The sequence below is a fragment of the Sesamum indicum genome, linkage group LG2, assembly GCF_000512975.1.
Source record: "Sesamum indicum cultivar Zhongzhi No. 13 linkage group LG2, S_indicum_v1.0, whole genome shotgun sequence".
In the NCBI taxonomy this organism is placed as follows: domain Eukaryota; kingdom Viridiplantae; phylum Streptophyta; class Magnoliopsida; order Lamiales; family Pedaliaceae; genus Sesamum; species Sesamum indicum.
Genome location: NC_026146.1, coordinates 3,282,955 through 3,298,147, shown reverse-complemented (window position 1 = coordinate 3,298,147; position 15,193 = coordinate 3,282,955). Strand labels below are relative to the sequence as shown.

Genomic DNA, 15,193 nt, shown 5'->3' with positions numbered 1-15,193 from the left:
GTGTTCATAACCTTTATCTTCACGACGCAAGTATGGATTTGAATACAATTGTTTCTTTGATCCCTGAAGAGGAAAGGAATAAACTCTTCCACAAGGGTGGCATATACTTTATAACAAACTTTTTTGTACTCCTACAGCAGGCCATGCAGAAGAGGATCGGATTCAACTACCATTCTTGGGTTCACAGGACGTCTCGCCTCCTACCTAAAATCTTAATTCAGTTTTACGTATGACTAGAAATTTCCACTTCTATTCCTAAATTTTCAGCACTAGCCTATATACGAGGCCAATAAGTAGCTCTGCAAGGTAATATTCATAATTTCGTGTAAGTTGATTTCACATATTCCTGTTATTTAATTTGGGGAGGGGAGAGGGCTTTCAACCGAACAGAACAATAAAAGAACCTATTTACAAAGTCAAATTCTCACCCAAATTGGACTGACACCAACATCACATAACTGCATATCCTTAAAGAAGGATCTCATGCCAGCATAAATCCAACAGTAATAGCTCGAACTTAGGCTTGCAAGTGAGCATCCCTCTCGTTTATACTCTTTTTCCTTTGCCTTTTTCTAGTTCCCCTTGTAATTTAAAGAACATACAGAAAAGTGACTGAATGATACAAAAGATGCGTGAAGTAATTTGTCCATCAAATACAAAAAATTAAAATGTCACTAATATAGATTTCGAAAGCAATAAACAGATTAACCACTGAAATATTTTACTTAGTCACTCGAGCACTTTGGCTAACAAGCACATCCACACTTGCTAAACATGATCTGTATTCAACACTTCAGAACTGGCATTTAGTCTGCATGATACAAGTTCTGCGACTTAAGTTACAACTACAAGTACACCAACAAAGCAAAAAGATTTTCCTTTCACAAATACATTTTGAAATGTAACATATATTATTCTATAAACAAATTCTTACTGCTGAAGAAACATGGAACACAATACAATATTCTAACATATATCAGGTTGCAGATTGCTACTCTTATGAGTGTGTCTCATAAGATATATGACATAAGAATATTAGACCGGCACATAAGTAACATTTGGAATGGAACATCAAGAGTGCAATGATTATGAAAAATCAGGGTCATGACACTGGAAACTCAAATTAACATGAATTACAAATGCACATGATATGAAGATTGAAGATACAATGTTAAGAACATTGAGCAAACCTACCAAAACTGCCGTGGGGACTCGGTATGAAATTTTCTTGTATTCCCGGATCATTTGCGTGATTTGTGTACGGGTCCTCCTAATAAATGAAGTTAACTATAATAATCAGTTCTTCCTAAACTGATAAGGATAACTTTTTGACACCCCAAGAGCATGAAAACTTGGTGAAGATAAACTGCCAGCGAAAAGATAAGTCCAAACCATGGGAACAGTTCTCCAAAAATTGTCAAACAAATATAGTGCCAGGGTAAATGAATCTCACAAGGCATAAAAGCTAGTAGGTGCCAATCTTGTCTCCTCTCTTTTGGCATTAGTTGTGACAGGTGTTGGTGTTACTGGATTTCCTAAAGAAGGAAAATTACAAGATATGAGAGAAGAAAACAAAAAATTCTCTTAAGAGAAAATATAATGTACAAATCCAACTCGGGAGATAAAATGCCATTAGATGAACATTTCCTCTAAGGCCAGAATCAATTCCGAGTGACCAAGCTTGAGGATGGCACAATATCCACACTTATGCTAACAACGTTTCTTTAGCTATCAAGCAATGAAGCAATAAACAAAGTACAATACCAGAAATGATAAACGCATTAACAAATAGAATCTAATCAAAATCATCTTGCATTAGATCTTTTTTCTTTTTTCCCGCTTGATTTCAAATACCTGATGGCTGAGTCTCAGGAATGAAACCACCTCCATGACTAATCGGGTCCGTGTCAGTGTCAGGGTTGGGCCTCGAGCTTGAATGCGTTAAATTGTCATGGAGAATCATCAACTTCTGTTTCTGGTTCAACGCAAGGACGGAGCAAAGTGGCGACGGGAAGTAAGTAGGCGACTCGAGCAGGCCTTGGCACTGGCCATCCCTCTGCCACGGGGCAAGCGTCGACTCCAGCCGATTCATGAAGGCCAGCTGAGTGCCGTAGAGCAATAAGGGAACTCCACCGGTATTATGTTCCTACAACTATAGGGTTAATGATACAAATGAGCCAGAAACATAAAAGGAGGAAGGCGACTCGGTTGAATGGCGATGTCGTTTATGTCGATGAATGAACTCAGCAATTAGGGATTAACTGAATTGAACGTGGCTGCTTGTGAGAAAATCTCACTCAATCCATCTCACCAGGTTGAACAGGAATTTCATCTCATTTCTACAGTGACAACTTTATTTGGGCTGTGAAATACGTACCCCCCCCCCCCTTCCACCTTCTCCTCTCATTGCCCAGACACCACGGACTCTGTGCCCCCCCCCCCCTCTTCCACCTTCTCCTCTCATTGCCCAGACACCACGGACTCTGTCTCTCTCTCTCTCTCTCTCTCTCTTCGAGCATCTGGGTTTTGCTGACGGCGGCGGCAATGGCGGATGGCGAGGGAGTGCCTACTTCTGTCTTTTACGGGGAGGAGAGGAGGAGCAGTGTTGGCGGCAGAATTAGTCTTTTCGTAAGCAGGTTTGTCTGTAATTATGCCTATATTCTTTATAATTGAAAAAGTTATTTTTAGTGCCTTCAAAATTTATTTTCATGTGATAAATAGATCCTCTTCGTGAAAATTTATTAATATTAATAAAAAAAAACTAACTTATTGCATTAATTTATAAAAATATATAAGAATAATTTGATCGTAAAAATATTTATTTGATTTGTAATAATAATTTAATTAGAAATAAATATAATTTTTTTTATTATTATTAGCAGATTCTTTGAGTTTTGACTAATTGATAGATTTATTTATTAAATTAAAAAAAAAAACTTGAATGATACTAAATGTAACATTTCAAACTATAAAAAATATTACGTATATTATACCAAATCTCAAAAGAGAAAAGTATAGTTATCCCTATTAATAACTATGAGAAACAGTATTTTACACCCAATTGTTGAATGGTACTTTTATTAAAAAATACATCAAATTTAAAATACAACAGCGAAAATAAATAAATAAAAGGGTTATGATACAACCCATAATATTTTAATATAATTAAAATTTACTCAAAAAATGACATGCAAAATTATTTAATTGTATAAGATTAATATTAAATGCAAATTGAATCTTATACAAGAAATGGTAGTAAAAACTTATATATTTTTTATTTTAACACAAATCCATAACAATAGGCAAAAGTCAATCTTGAACAAATTAACTTTGATATTATTAAATAACATTAGTTGTAAAAATATGGATAATTATGAGAAAAATGTGTTGTGGAAGAAATAGATTTAGGTTGAGAAAAAAGGATAATGAAATGAATAAGATAATGTGAAAAGCTAAAGATGTATAGTGGTCCTATTCATAACATATACTTGTTTGAGGATTGCAAGTGGTGAACAGTTTTGGTTAAAGCATAAAGCGTGTACACATTTCAGAAAGGGCGTATTTTGTGTTTGTGTGTTGAGATTGTTTTGGATGTGACTCAAAGCTGAGAGTTTACTACTTGATGATGGGGTGATAGATGTGATGTTGGAAATGGTGATGAGGGCGTCCCTGTCGTAATTATTGCAGTAATAGACACACAAGACAAGAGAATATTCTGTCCAATAAAAGACTTAGCATCATACATACATGTAATGGAAAAAATGATAGTACCGTCTATTTACATACACCCCCAGATCTCAACCATCATATTTGTCCCGTCAGTCTTCCTTCTGGAAAACACTTTCTTACACAAAGACAGGTGGGTGATTCTTGTCTCTCCACCACAAAATGGGTTTCCATTGCTGAATGGCATAACTTAATCTATGAAAAATCTAAAGCAGATAAGAATTTTCCCATCAAGAGCATCAACTGGTATGTGACTGACCAATTCCTTATCCACCAAAACTTACCTCATTCCAGGCAGGAAGCATAGTTAGCAAATATGCATCAAAACCTGGTTGCCACAGAAAGATCAGCTTGGAGAACCAGAGGTATAGCCTGTTTGATTCTTATTTACATTCTCAACATATCAAAAGCTTAGCAGGATGCTGACGAGCAGACTCTCATCCAATTCACACAATAACTTAACAACAATCTACTCACTGAGTGCTTCTCATAGTAGTAGACATCTTGTGTGACTGCAAATAAGATATTGTGTGGCATTCACAGCTAGTTTCCTGCATCCAGTTTGTGAAGAAGCAATCTAGGCCTTCTTTGGCAGTCTCATCTGCAAGATTGTCGTGAAATTTAAACTCCTGGAAGAGTAAAGCGGCAGCACGAGGAGCACAAGTTACTTTCTTACCCGTGATTTTGTGTTCCGCCAGCCTCCTGAATCTTGAACTGGTGAAACATATGCAAATTTCTCGAAGGTGCAGACAGCCACATTTTTTGCAATGCTTGAGTCACTATGTAAAGATAAAGCCTGTAATTGGCAATAACATGAGTAACTATAGAAAAATATTTTAAACTTCGGTTGAGAGGAAAGAATCTAATCAAGAGAGAAAGAAATTCTGGTGCCAAACCAAAAAAGATGGAAATGGTAGTCTGCCATGGAGAAAATGTAATATCCATATCTAGGAATAATTTGTATAGTATGTGCACCGACAGGCTTTGCTCAAATATGTTTTGGGTAGCTTTGTGACTCAGATTCAGTCAAACATTTGGTTCCACCCTGCAAAATTATCAAAAAACAAAAAAAAAGGAAAAAGAAAATACCTCTTCTTTTTCTCCTTTAAAATTTTTAGTCTCTGCTTCAAAATTCTTAACCTCCAATTGATCCACATATAATAATATCTGCAAATACAACCAAACAAATGTAAGGTGTGAAAGTTGCAATTAGTGCTAAAGCCAGAAAGCAATTATTCCTCAATAAATGAGGGCTCTCACCTTGTTTTGGAACTTGACATTCAAACCATCAGTGGCGACAACCTGAACACCAAGACAGTTTTCACGGTCAAAACAGAAGGGGCAGAAAATGGAGTTAAATACACACCCATCTTCCTTGCACCAAATCCCCTGTCCGGAAGCACCTTCACGAGTTGTTGCAAGACGCTGATCGAGATAGGATGTATCACATACCAAAACGTCCACCGTTGATGTACTTAAAGCAACAGTTTCTGAAGTATTCTTTTTCAAAGACATTAAATGAACTTTAGATGTTGAAATGACTGTACACATAACAGAAAAATCATTTTCAGGAAGACCCAACGGATTCTTGCAGCGTGAGCAGAATATTTGTAGTTTCTCGTTCATATTACGACCAGAAGGCACATGGGATTGATCAGAACAACTAGGCGCTGACGATTGGAAGGATTTAGTCCTGCAACACCCATTCTCCGAATGATTCATGTCCTCAGTTCTATGTGTTGGATCAGCAGTTGTTACTGAACTAGTCAAACTAAACCTATCAGGAATTTGAGGAGCATTAAATTCATTGAGAGGGCCTACTAATGACAAATCTATGACTTTTCTCCTTTTCCAAACACTAGAATTCACACTCCAGGGTGATTCTGCTTCAGGTTTTATGCTGGTCTCTTCAGATGTGATTTCCATCTTGGGAGTGGCAACTGCTGTTGAACACATGACGTTAGTAGAATCAGCATGTAAATTTAGGACAGAGCTTGGTTGAAATGAAGATTGCTGAGGGAGTGCAATGAACCGATGGTTTGTACTTGGACTTGAGTAATCATCCTTGGAAAAGAACTTAGGAGTAGTCTTAGGACTCCTGAAACTCACATCAGGCGTTTCTTTAACTATTGTAAGTTCAAGATCAACTGAGGAAAATGCAACTGAGGGTGTTGCAGACCACCTGCATGTCAGGAACATTTACGACAGCTAAGACTGTGTAAAAAAGAAGCTGCAAACAGTCATTTAGGTAAGAAAGCACATACATGACTAGAAAATTAGCAACTTCTACTGAAACAATTATAGAACTGAAGACAGGAGTCATTGCTGTGGCTGAGAAGCTAGTAAATGTCTATCTGGCTCAAATAAACATATCCTCTAGTAAAATTGAGAAAATTAAGAGTAGCTCTTTCAAGTTGCAAAGAGAGGTTTGCAGCAAAGAAAATTTTAAAGCCTATAAAATATACCTCAATTCCTTTTCAGAATCACACTCTAGGTCGATGTACTCTGTGCAAACACTAGCATCTTTATCATCCGTTAGCATCACAACTTCAGTTGTTTGAGTAGACAGAGTATTGTACTTTGTAACAGGGACTGAAGGATGGGTCAACCGAGCAGATTCTTCACCTATGAAATTCTCATTTGATCCTACTTCTTGTTGGCAACGACTAGATTTTGTGACTTTACTATTTTTCTTCGTCGTATCATTTTTCTTATCTACAGATTTGATGTTCAAGCAGTCTGCATCCAGATCTTCTGATGATTGTGCAGCTATACCAATACGATCCTGCATTCAGGAAAAATTAGGGACACCAATATAGTTGTCTGCACAACAGATCACATATTCAAATATGGCTCAATCAAAATACTTTCACATCTCTGAAAAAGGACTTCAAGCTGTCCAGTGATTCCTCAAAACAGCTGTACAGTCTGATTGAATTGCGCACCCACTTTGATATGTATGCTCTATTTCTATCTTTATGGAACCGCTCATCTGCACGAAAAATGAACAACTTTCTATAGATGAGCTTCACCATCTCTATATAAAGCCAAAAGAAACATTAACCAAGGTCTATTTAAACTTTCTAAAGAACATATTCAAGGTTTAGCATACAATTACAGAAATTGGACAACAAAAAATTTACAGTATAATTTAATTTGTTAAAACCTGACAAATTTATTCAATCAATTGCTACTTTGAAAAAGAAAAGTAAACAAGTGTAAAAGAAAGTACATAAGAGAAATCCTTCAATCTGATATTGAAAGATAGAACTTTGCCACAGAACAAGGTGTGATCTAGATGAGAAACTTCAATCCAAATTTAGAAGCCAATGAATTGTTTATCTATTTCCTCTTCAACCATCATTTGATATTTTTATCAATTGTATATAAATCAGTTGAATGGGCAGACACATACAGGAATCGAACTCTAGCAACCCTCCTTTAGAAACAGGTTTTAAGGAAAACAATAAACGAATCCGCTCAAGTGTCTGTCCAAGCAGATGGCCTAAATACTATTGCTTTAGAATCGGAAGACAAAAGCAGTACAGCAAATGTGCAACTTATCCTGATGAGGAAGATGGATCACAAGTACCTAAGAAGATGATAGCTCCATAGTCAAACCTGTGTCGTATGCAACGACCTACGAAAAGTAAAGAAAAAGTCAGCATGCTTAAGAAAAAACACCCATAACTATCATGCTGAACATCACAAAAAACTTTCAGAAGTCAAGCAACTTAGCAAAGCAGAATTAATGATCTTGAGTTCATTTGAGCTATAAATGGATTAAAGTGTAGTTTAGAGCACTCATCATTTACTTCATAAACCTGGAACCACTTGTATACAATGTCAGCGTGGTTTTGGATATCTCACATACCCTGTTGCTGGATGCTATATATAATTGCTAATTAGACTGATATCAACATGGCATTCAGACCACATTATAACACAGAATCATTAAAGTTTTGCACCTCCAGGTACCAAAAGTTCTTGCATGCAAAAGTATCATAGTGGAAAGGCCTGGGGAAAAGATGACGATCTAGGAGGAAATATGGAAACAATCACTCCAAAGTTGAAGAAAAAAGAAATGAAAGGGAAATGAAGATCGATAGGTTCTTGCATGCGGAAGTATCATAGTGGAAAGGCCTGGGGAAAGGATGACGATCTAGGAGGAAATATGGAAACAATCACTCCAAAGTTAAAGAAAGAAGAAATGAAAGGGAAATGAAGATCGATAGGTTGGCAAGTCTGAAAGCAAAAACACTTAACTGTTCCCCTTTTACTTTACTCGACATTGGTTGATCTCATGGATAAGTAAATGTATTTGCATCCGGGTGACAATGAAAAGTGGGAAGCAAAACTTTCTATAAGGAAAATAGACCACAAGCCTTGTTGAGAAACATGTTAAAACATGATGAACAGTTAATACTACTAGAAACAGCCATCAACAACCTCAATGAGCATACTTCAGTTTACAGAAATTACAATATTCCATTACCAAGGTTTCCTTGCTGATAATGGGAACATATTTCAAATTCATTTCAATATAACTTTAGAGCATGGTTCACCTCAAAGACCCCCAAAAACTGGCATTAAGATCTTAGCAGTAGGGATGACTTGAAAAAAAACATAGTTGAACAGGTGGAACGGTGGAAGAATTAATTACTCGGAATAAACATAATAAAGGAGAGAATGAACCATTGAAAACTACACTTAGCATAAAACACACTGAAAGCAATTATAAACTCATAATATTATATTACAAGCTATAAAAACTACCTGTAGCTTGGTTTAGAGCCCTGAAGGCTTGCTGACAGTACCACTCATTCCCACTTAAAAGGTTTTTTGACAACTCGTATGTATCATTGAACTTTTTCTTTTGTGCAACTCTAATGTCATAACTGCCAATCAATGATCCAGAATTACCATATGAACAAAGTTTAATCTATAAAGAAGCATAAAAAATAATAATATTCTTACCTGTTTGGAAAGGGAATCCCAACTATAACCTGAGGTAGTTAAAGCATAACGTTTGACAGAGCAGATCATCTAAATTTAAATCAGGCACAAAATGCACTAGTTCGCCCGGTTAAATGTCATGCAGACTATTGTGAGGACTCTGTTCATAAGAATGCAACATGAAACTCACTACTAAATCACCAGCTAAGTTTCAAACAGATATAAGGTCATTGATAATGTTGATTCAGCAAGATAATCATCCAAACTCGCAAATAAAATACGGAAAGGATACGACAGCCCTGGCATTGTCATCTGAGAAATCCATCCCTTCAGATACCTGCAAGCATTAAAATCTTAATCTGAATTTCAGTTCGATAGGTTGAGATGTGGATAAGTTGGTTAGAGTATAACTCTGTCTCTGGAACAGAATTTTCAAAAAGTGGAATCAGTAATATGTAGTAAATCTGAAACAAGGATAATAATAATCCACATTTGGAGTTCGTTGGCGTAATCCCACATTTTTAGCTATATAAGATATGTTTACCTATCTATAAAGAAGAAGCAAACTCGTATATGTGTGTGTATAAATTTATATTTATATATGTGTGTGATGAATAGTTCTACCATGTGAGTTGAAAATCTATCTCTCTGCTACTACGGAGTACTCAGTCTAAAATATATAAGTTTTAAGGTGTACTAATAACTATGGTAATAGACCACCTACATAAGGCAAATAAAGGATGGAATGACTCAACTAGACTTCTCTATTAATGAATACGGCCCTCATTAGACATGCTTACAGGCCTCCATCAATGGTTGAATGTTTTTCCTCTTTGCGATGATTTACCTTGCAAATCATCTCTGCCAATATAAGTGAGACAAGCAATCTTTTACCATCAGTCTCAAGTATAAAACTGGAGCAGCACATCAGAAAACAAAATGCATTGGCATATAAAAACAGTTCTTCAACTCTCATATAAGACTCCAGATCACCATTCAATAGCCCTTGAACCACAGGTGGCCAAAAATACCATTGGTTGTTAAGTCAATTGGGAAATAACAAGAAGCCCTAACCCTAAACAATATGCTTTGGAGGAGAACTTGTATCATATGCGCCATGTGGTGTCTTGAAGGGCATTTACGGCGCTTGAAGGGATGGCTCTTTTTGGTGGAACTTGGAATGAAAAACCTGGACCTCACTGAATATGAAGAGGCATACTAGAATGATTTTGGATGAACAAATTGTTACACAGACCTTTTGATAAGACTAGAGTCGCACTTGCCCTTATAATTGTTGATAAAATTTAACGCACTTATGAAGATGTCAAATATACTACGGCATATTGGAGCATATCACTTTTTAAGCAGATAAGCAGGCATAAGATAACAAGTTTTCTACAGAAAACGCTGCAACAGTGACCATATTTTTATGGTATTATAAAGTAACACAGGTAAGATGATCCCTGCAAATCCTTACAAGGAATGTTGAACATTTCCATTCAAATATATAAGTTGTTTACAACTTGTAAGCTGTTGAAGGGTTCCGATAAAAACACTAATCATGATATTAAAGAATCAAAAAATTTGCCGAGAACTTATAACCTCATTCAATTCAGGTAAAAGGACAAACCCCCCTCCCTGGGGCTCCCAGCTAATATTTGAAAAGAAGATAACTAACAGCTTTAAAAAATTACACTGAATTGAAACCCGTATGAGGCCATCTGCACCAAATAATAGCAAATCCCAGGGGGTAGGATAAGCAGAAAATTCAGAATCAAACACAAACAAATTTCCTGGTACTTCTTCTGTTCCATTTTCATATATTCAATTTAACGTGGCACTCTATGTCTTAGTTAATACTTGAAAAGATATAGTGTAGCTTTACATACCTCCCTCAAAAGTAGTGGAGGAGAGCTAGTGCTCACATTATTACTTTATATTAGAGGGATGTGGAGTAAAATCACCAATTTAGAAAATGGGATCTTGTTCTGGGATATCTCAAGAACGAAATGGGAGTGACAAATTTGGGAGTAATAGTTTCCTGATGATTTAACACCTGCAGATTATGTTAGAAGAGATCAAATAAGAGAATAGCAGAATACCTTGCCTCGACAAACTGCGAGAAAAGCAGCACCATCCTTCTTAGAATCTTTTTGGGATTCCACCATATTGCCATTCGTAAGACCTAACTTTTTTCCCCGTATCTTTCTTCCACTAACCTGTCTTCTGCCCTGACGAATTGAATTGTAGTAACCCTTTAAAACACGCTCAAAAGAATCTTGGGTGCTTCCTCTTGGTTCTGATAGAGAAAAACGAGAATCAATTAGTAACATTCAGGATCAGTGAAAATGGTATCAAAATGTGTAGGAAAGCAGAGATCCATGCAAATTTACAAAATGAAAGGTGTTTGTATATCCTTCTTAACTCATGTATCTAAGCAGGAAAATAAATAACCTTACCCACAAAAAACGATTTCTGAGCATTTAGTCGAGACCATTGACCAGTTTCTTGCCACCTGGTGCTTACTTTATCTAGCAGTTTGTAGCTAGGAAAGAAAACCAGGCATCCACCAGGAACAATTTTGCATATTTCCTCCAAAGACAACCCAACTGCATCCTGTACAAAACACAGCAGAGTTTCGTTTGCACTAGGGAAAGGAATTCCCTTCGACTCTATTAATAGTTAGAAGTTGCCTAATACCTGGAAAGCATATTCATCTGCAGTTTTGTAACTTGCATTCAGTGGATAGTTACCAGGACCATTCGCAATTGCAGCTGCCCATACCTATGGCAGATACAAGAAAACAATCAGATTGGCAAATGGATCGAATTTTAGCCAAAATCCCAAACACATAGCACAAAGCTCTCTACCTGTGAATCAACATCTATGACATGTGGAGCTTCGAGACAAGTGCCAAACTGAATGCCAAGTTCAGACGAGAAAGTATTTAATGGTGATAGGGTCCTGTGACGATAAGAAAAGAAAATATTGTTGGTAAAATGGATGGATTAAACATGCAATCTATATTACACATTTATGTATTGATACAATGGATATAGATGTATTGGCATGTATTTAAGATTTTAGCAAAGATGTAATCTGAAGTAACTATTTTGGTAGTTTATCATGCTCCCCTCAAATTATACTGCATGATATAAGTATGGAGGGCTTCGAAGCAGCACCCGGCTAGAATGCAAACAATACATTTCAAAGAGGTATCCATCCTTTTGATCCTAAGATCGGTTTGTAGCTCTAATACAGATGCCAAATTGAAGAAATCCAAAGGTAATAGTAGAAGCTCGAGAATCCATGAAACCATAAAAAAGATGTACAACCTCTGCTACAGATAACCTGTACATAACTACATTTACCCCGAAGTTAGAATCACAGATTGAGAAGATTCAGCAATGCTTTTGAAAACAACAGCTGGATTCAAGCACCACAAGTTGAATGTTGTTGTCCAACCACCTGCAGTTTTTCCCATGTAATAATCACTGTAAGCATTTCTATTTTCTTGAGCAGAAAATTAAAAACTGAAGGAACAAAGGAATGACAAGCCTACTTTTCTGAACTGTATATATGTAGAAACCAGGTGACTATAAAAGTCATGTTTACATATTATTTTACAGGAATAACCGCAACTCCTCAAGAATTAACTCACCTTCATCCCATAACCATAAAACTGAAAGACATGTACTACTCTCTCGCCCCCAAATTTATCACTTCTATTTCCTATTTTGGGATGTTCAGAAATGCCGCTCAATTTCTTAAAACAGAGATTTTGTTTAGAAAATGTAATGCTTTGCTGCAGAACTTTTACATTTCAACTCTCATCTAAAAACTTAGTGCCGGCCAATCAGAGCTCTAATTTTAGGACAGCAAGAATAGAATAATATACATGGCGCAGCAGTGGGCTCTGGAAGTGCAAAAGTGGCCATTGTCCCTACACATTCTATAACTTTTTTCACTTTTGTCTGTTTTAATATATTATTTTAAAATTTGGAATATATGTCAACTAAAATATTATTCCTTTATTCTTTGAGAGTACTTACATCCACCCGATCCCCACAGCCCAGGCAACCGAAAAAGGAAGCTCGACATCTTTGATGATTGCATGAAACCAACATAAAGAAATCATATAAACCAAAATGAACAACTTCGAAGTTCTAGCAATGAACTTATCATAATTTGCTTCAAACTCTTACAATAAGGTTGTCATTTGACTATGTCCTTCATTAGTTGAACTCAAGTGGCTTCGGAATTGGAGTTCAGTATCAATTTCATTCAGTTTCAAAGTGTTACAATACAACGAATTTTACATGGTCACCTCCTTTCCACTTAAGTTTGCCATCATACCCTTACTATCCACTTACGGCACAATTTCCAGCTTTTACTATTCTTTTAAATCATGAATAGCTAAGTGAAACATTAACTTAAACATTTAGAAGTTATTGAAATAAAATGATCATATACACTAACCTTCATCTTTCTTCACAAATCTTTGTAATGCTAGTTGATAATCATAGGCATGAGCGCCATTACCAGCAAAGAAGTAATTGAGTGAAGAGAACAATCCTGTATGATAATCATTGGGCAAATTCAATAGTAGAATATCACTGCAGCAGACAAGGTGCAAAATATGAAAGTGGAGATCAAATGATCAATTACCTTCCAGTGTAATTGCTGCTATTCCGCTTATGTGAGCGATATCAGGCTCAGCTTCGGAAGCAGCTCTGATAGCCTTTAGAGTGAAGCAACCATCATAATATGACAGTAGGTAGCCAAAAAAATAAGTATATTTCATTAAAGTAGCAGTAGGAGATTTAATTGGAATTAGACCTACTTATTTTTACTACCTTTTTGGCACATTCTTGCAATATTGGAAAACTCTGGAGTGACATATTAGCCTCTTCTAGCTCCTTTAGAGCCTTATCTCCAGTCCAACTGTCTTGGTCATAACAAATAAAAAGAGAAAGAAAAGAATTAGAAAAGGTATGGAATTTTCCATGCAAAGAATATGTGAAAAAAAGAAGCAAAAAAGGATAATTCTGATATGGGATCCTTTTTACAATGTGGTTGGCAAGGTAGAAATTATGGGATTTAACTTGATTATGGTTTGTAAACTTTGTCATAAGTGTTCAGGGTAAATAAGTCAAAAGGAATGGTGATTAAACTTTTTAGTTAAGATGGTATTTATATTTATAAGCATCGGAAATACCTTTATGTAGGAGCATCCTTATACTATGGAACATTGAGGCGCAAAAACAGTACATAAATCAATCTGAAATTTCTAACACTTTCAGACACTAGATATAAAAGAAACTGTAAATTCATTTCCCTTGAAAATCAAATAAAAAAATACCCATGATAATTGATATCAAACAAGAGACGAGGCTTTTCTTCAAATGTCCTATACTGTTATGCTAAGATGAAGATTGATGACAAACAACCCACACTCACACCTTCTTGCTCAGGGCAGGAGAGCACATTGCAACATCATCATACTTCAAGTTCCGACCACAATTTCTCTAAATTAAAGTGACCAACAGGGAGCATTAGGTCATATTATTGAAAATTTTAAAATCGTTTATTGAGATTGTCTAGTTTCAAAACCTTGAGCCAGAATACAAGATTCAAGATAATCCAAATAAAACTAGAAGACAAGATTTTCTGTTCTGCTAATCCACAATATTTGCATCTTTGAGTTAACATACTGCAGAAGGTAATCAGCAATTATAGCCCTAACAAAACAAAATGAGCAGTATATTTATAAATGACTAACCAACGGAAATAATTCCGAAATTCACGTTTTACTAAGGTATTCTTTCTCCGGCCAATCCAACTCAAGATGTCCTACACAGATAAAAGAGATATTTTAACATTGGCAAACAAAGTCAGGAAATAAATCTAAAGCTCACCAGATAAGATAAGATCAGAACCTGTGTCATCTCAAATAAAGGTTGGTAAGTCATGCTATCGTTCAGGCTCAGCTGCCCGAGTTCTGTCTGCAAATCTTGAAAACACAAAACAGTCTCACATACTGCACAGTTATACTAAATAAAATTACAGGTCTGCACTTACGGAGCAAAACTTCTTCATCAAGATCGATACTTCCAGCATCGCGAGCTATGTCTTCTATATTACTGTACCAGTTTTAAAAAATAAGAGTTGATGAGTAGAAGAAAATTACATGTGGTGGACTCTTACAAAATACACCAAATACTAAATGTTCACTTAGACTGTCAAATACTGCTGTTTTAGAATTCAATTTAACTTCACTGTGTTGAATCATGATACAGTAAAAATTAAATTGAAAAAGAATATATGTTCATTCTGAGTACCGTTTCAATTTGTACACATGTGACAAACAGCTTTGCAGGCACCAAGATGATTTTTTAACAATCTATATCTATTGGCGTGTACTCTATGAAGAAGCATAAGAACGACTAGGTTTGTTGGCCCAAAATATTTTATCAATCAAGTGTGTGTGTGTGTGGGGGGGGGGGGGGGG

The 15,193-nt window shown here is 36.0% G+C and overlaps 3 protein-coding genes across 9 annotated transcripts in view; all 3 read right to left on the bottom strand.

The window, feature by feature from the left end:
• The window catches only part of LOC105178619 (putative pentatricopeptide repeat-containing protein At5g43820), a gene marked incomplete at its 5' end in the record, with an annotated part of 1,785 nt that extends 1,680 nt beyond the window's left edge, over positions 1-105 (bottom strand). The window contains 1 exon segment of the mRNA XM_020691753.1: positions 1-105. Within this exon segment, the coding sequence (XP_020547412.1) occupies positions 1-105 (105 nt within the window).
• Positions 1-2,424, bottom strand: LOC110011267. 6 transcript variants are annotated; one of them, XR_002286654.1, is made up of 4 exons: positions 1,855-2,424; positions 1,454-1,535; positions 429-1,270; positions 1-63 (listed from the first exon to the last, which is right to left on the bottom strand). XR_002286654.1 is itself a non-coding variant. In XM_020692139.1 (4 exons), exons 1-4 carry the CDS (start codon positions 2,090-2,092, stop codon positions 573-575), a joined length of 405 nt encoding a protein of 134 aa, XP_020547798.1. In that variant the 5' UTR covers positions 2,093-2,424; the 3' UTR covers positions 21-572. The 6 variants fall into 6 exon arrangements, 3 of the variants coding, with proteins under 3 accessions (XP_020547796.1, XP_020547798.1, XP_020547797.1); XR_002286652.1 differs by having other exon boundaries at positions 17-299; XR_002286653.1 differs by having other exon boundaries at positions 17-204.
• The window catches only part of LOC105178609 (Fanconi anemia group J protein), a 14,511-nt gene continuing 2,978 nt past the window's right edge, over positions 3,661-15,193 (bottom strand). Inside the window, exons 8-29 of one of the 2 annotated variants that reach the window (XR_002288321.1) lie at positions 14,764-14,825; positions 14,622-14,695; positions 14,465-14,535; positions 13,539-13,626; positions 13,351-13,423; positions 13,162-13,257; positions 12,054-12,150; positions 11,553-11,646; positions 11,383-11,466; positions 11,142-11,298; positions 10,785-10,981; positions 8,975-9,019; positions 8,704-8,732; positions 8,503-8,624; positions 7,319-7,366; positions 6,594-6,718; positions 6,192-6,511; positions 4,987-5,908; positions 4,816-4,893; positions 4,403-4,522; positions 4,204-4,327; positions 3,661-4,054 (exon numbers count right to left, since the gene is read on the bottom strand). Coding sequence is in view for 1 of the 2 variants with exons in the window: in XM_011102122.2 (XP_011100424.1) it covers positions 4,304-4,327; positions 4,403-4,522; positions 4,816-4,893; positions 4,987-5,908; positions 6,192-6,511; positions 6,594-6,718; positions 7,319-7,366; positions 8,503-8,624; positions 8,704-8,732; positions 8,975-9,019; positions 10,785-10,981; positions 11,142-11,298; positions 11,383-11,466; positions 11,553-11,646; positions 12,054-12,150; positions 13,162-13,257; positions 13,351-13,423; positions 13,539-13,626; positions 14,465-14,535; positions 14,622-14,695; positions 14,764-14,825 (2,926 nt within the window). In the remaining variant the exon portion in view is untranslated. Of the gene's footprint in view, positions 4,328-4,402; positions 4,523-4,815; positions 4,894-4,986; positions 5,909-6,191; positions 6,512-6,593; positions 6,719-7,318; positions 7,367-8,502; positions 8,625-8,703; positions 8,733-8,974; positions 9,020-10,784; positions 10,982-11,141; positions 11,299-11,382; positions 11,467-11,552; positions 11,647-12,053; positions 12,151-13,161; positions 13,258-13,350; positions 13,424-13,538; positions 13,627-14,464; positions 14,536-14,621; positions 14,696-14,763; positions 14,826-15,193 lie in introns of both variants that reach the window. The other variant, XM_011102122.2, reaches the window with a different exon arrangement.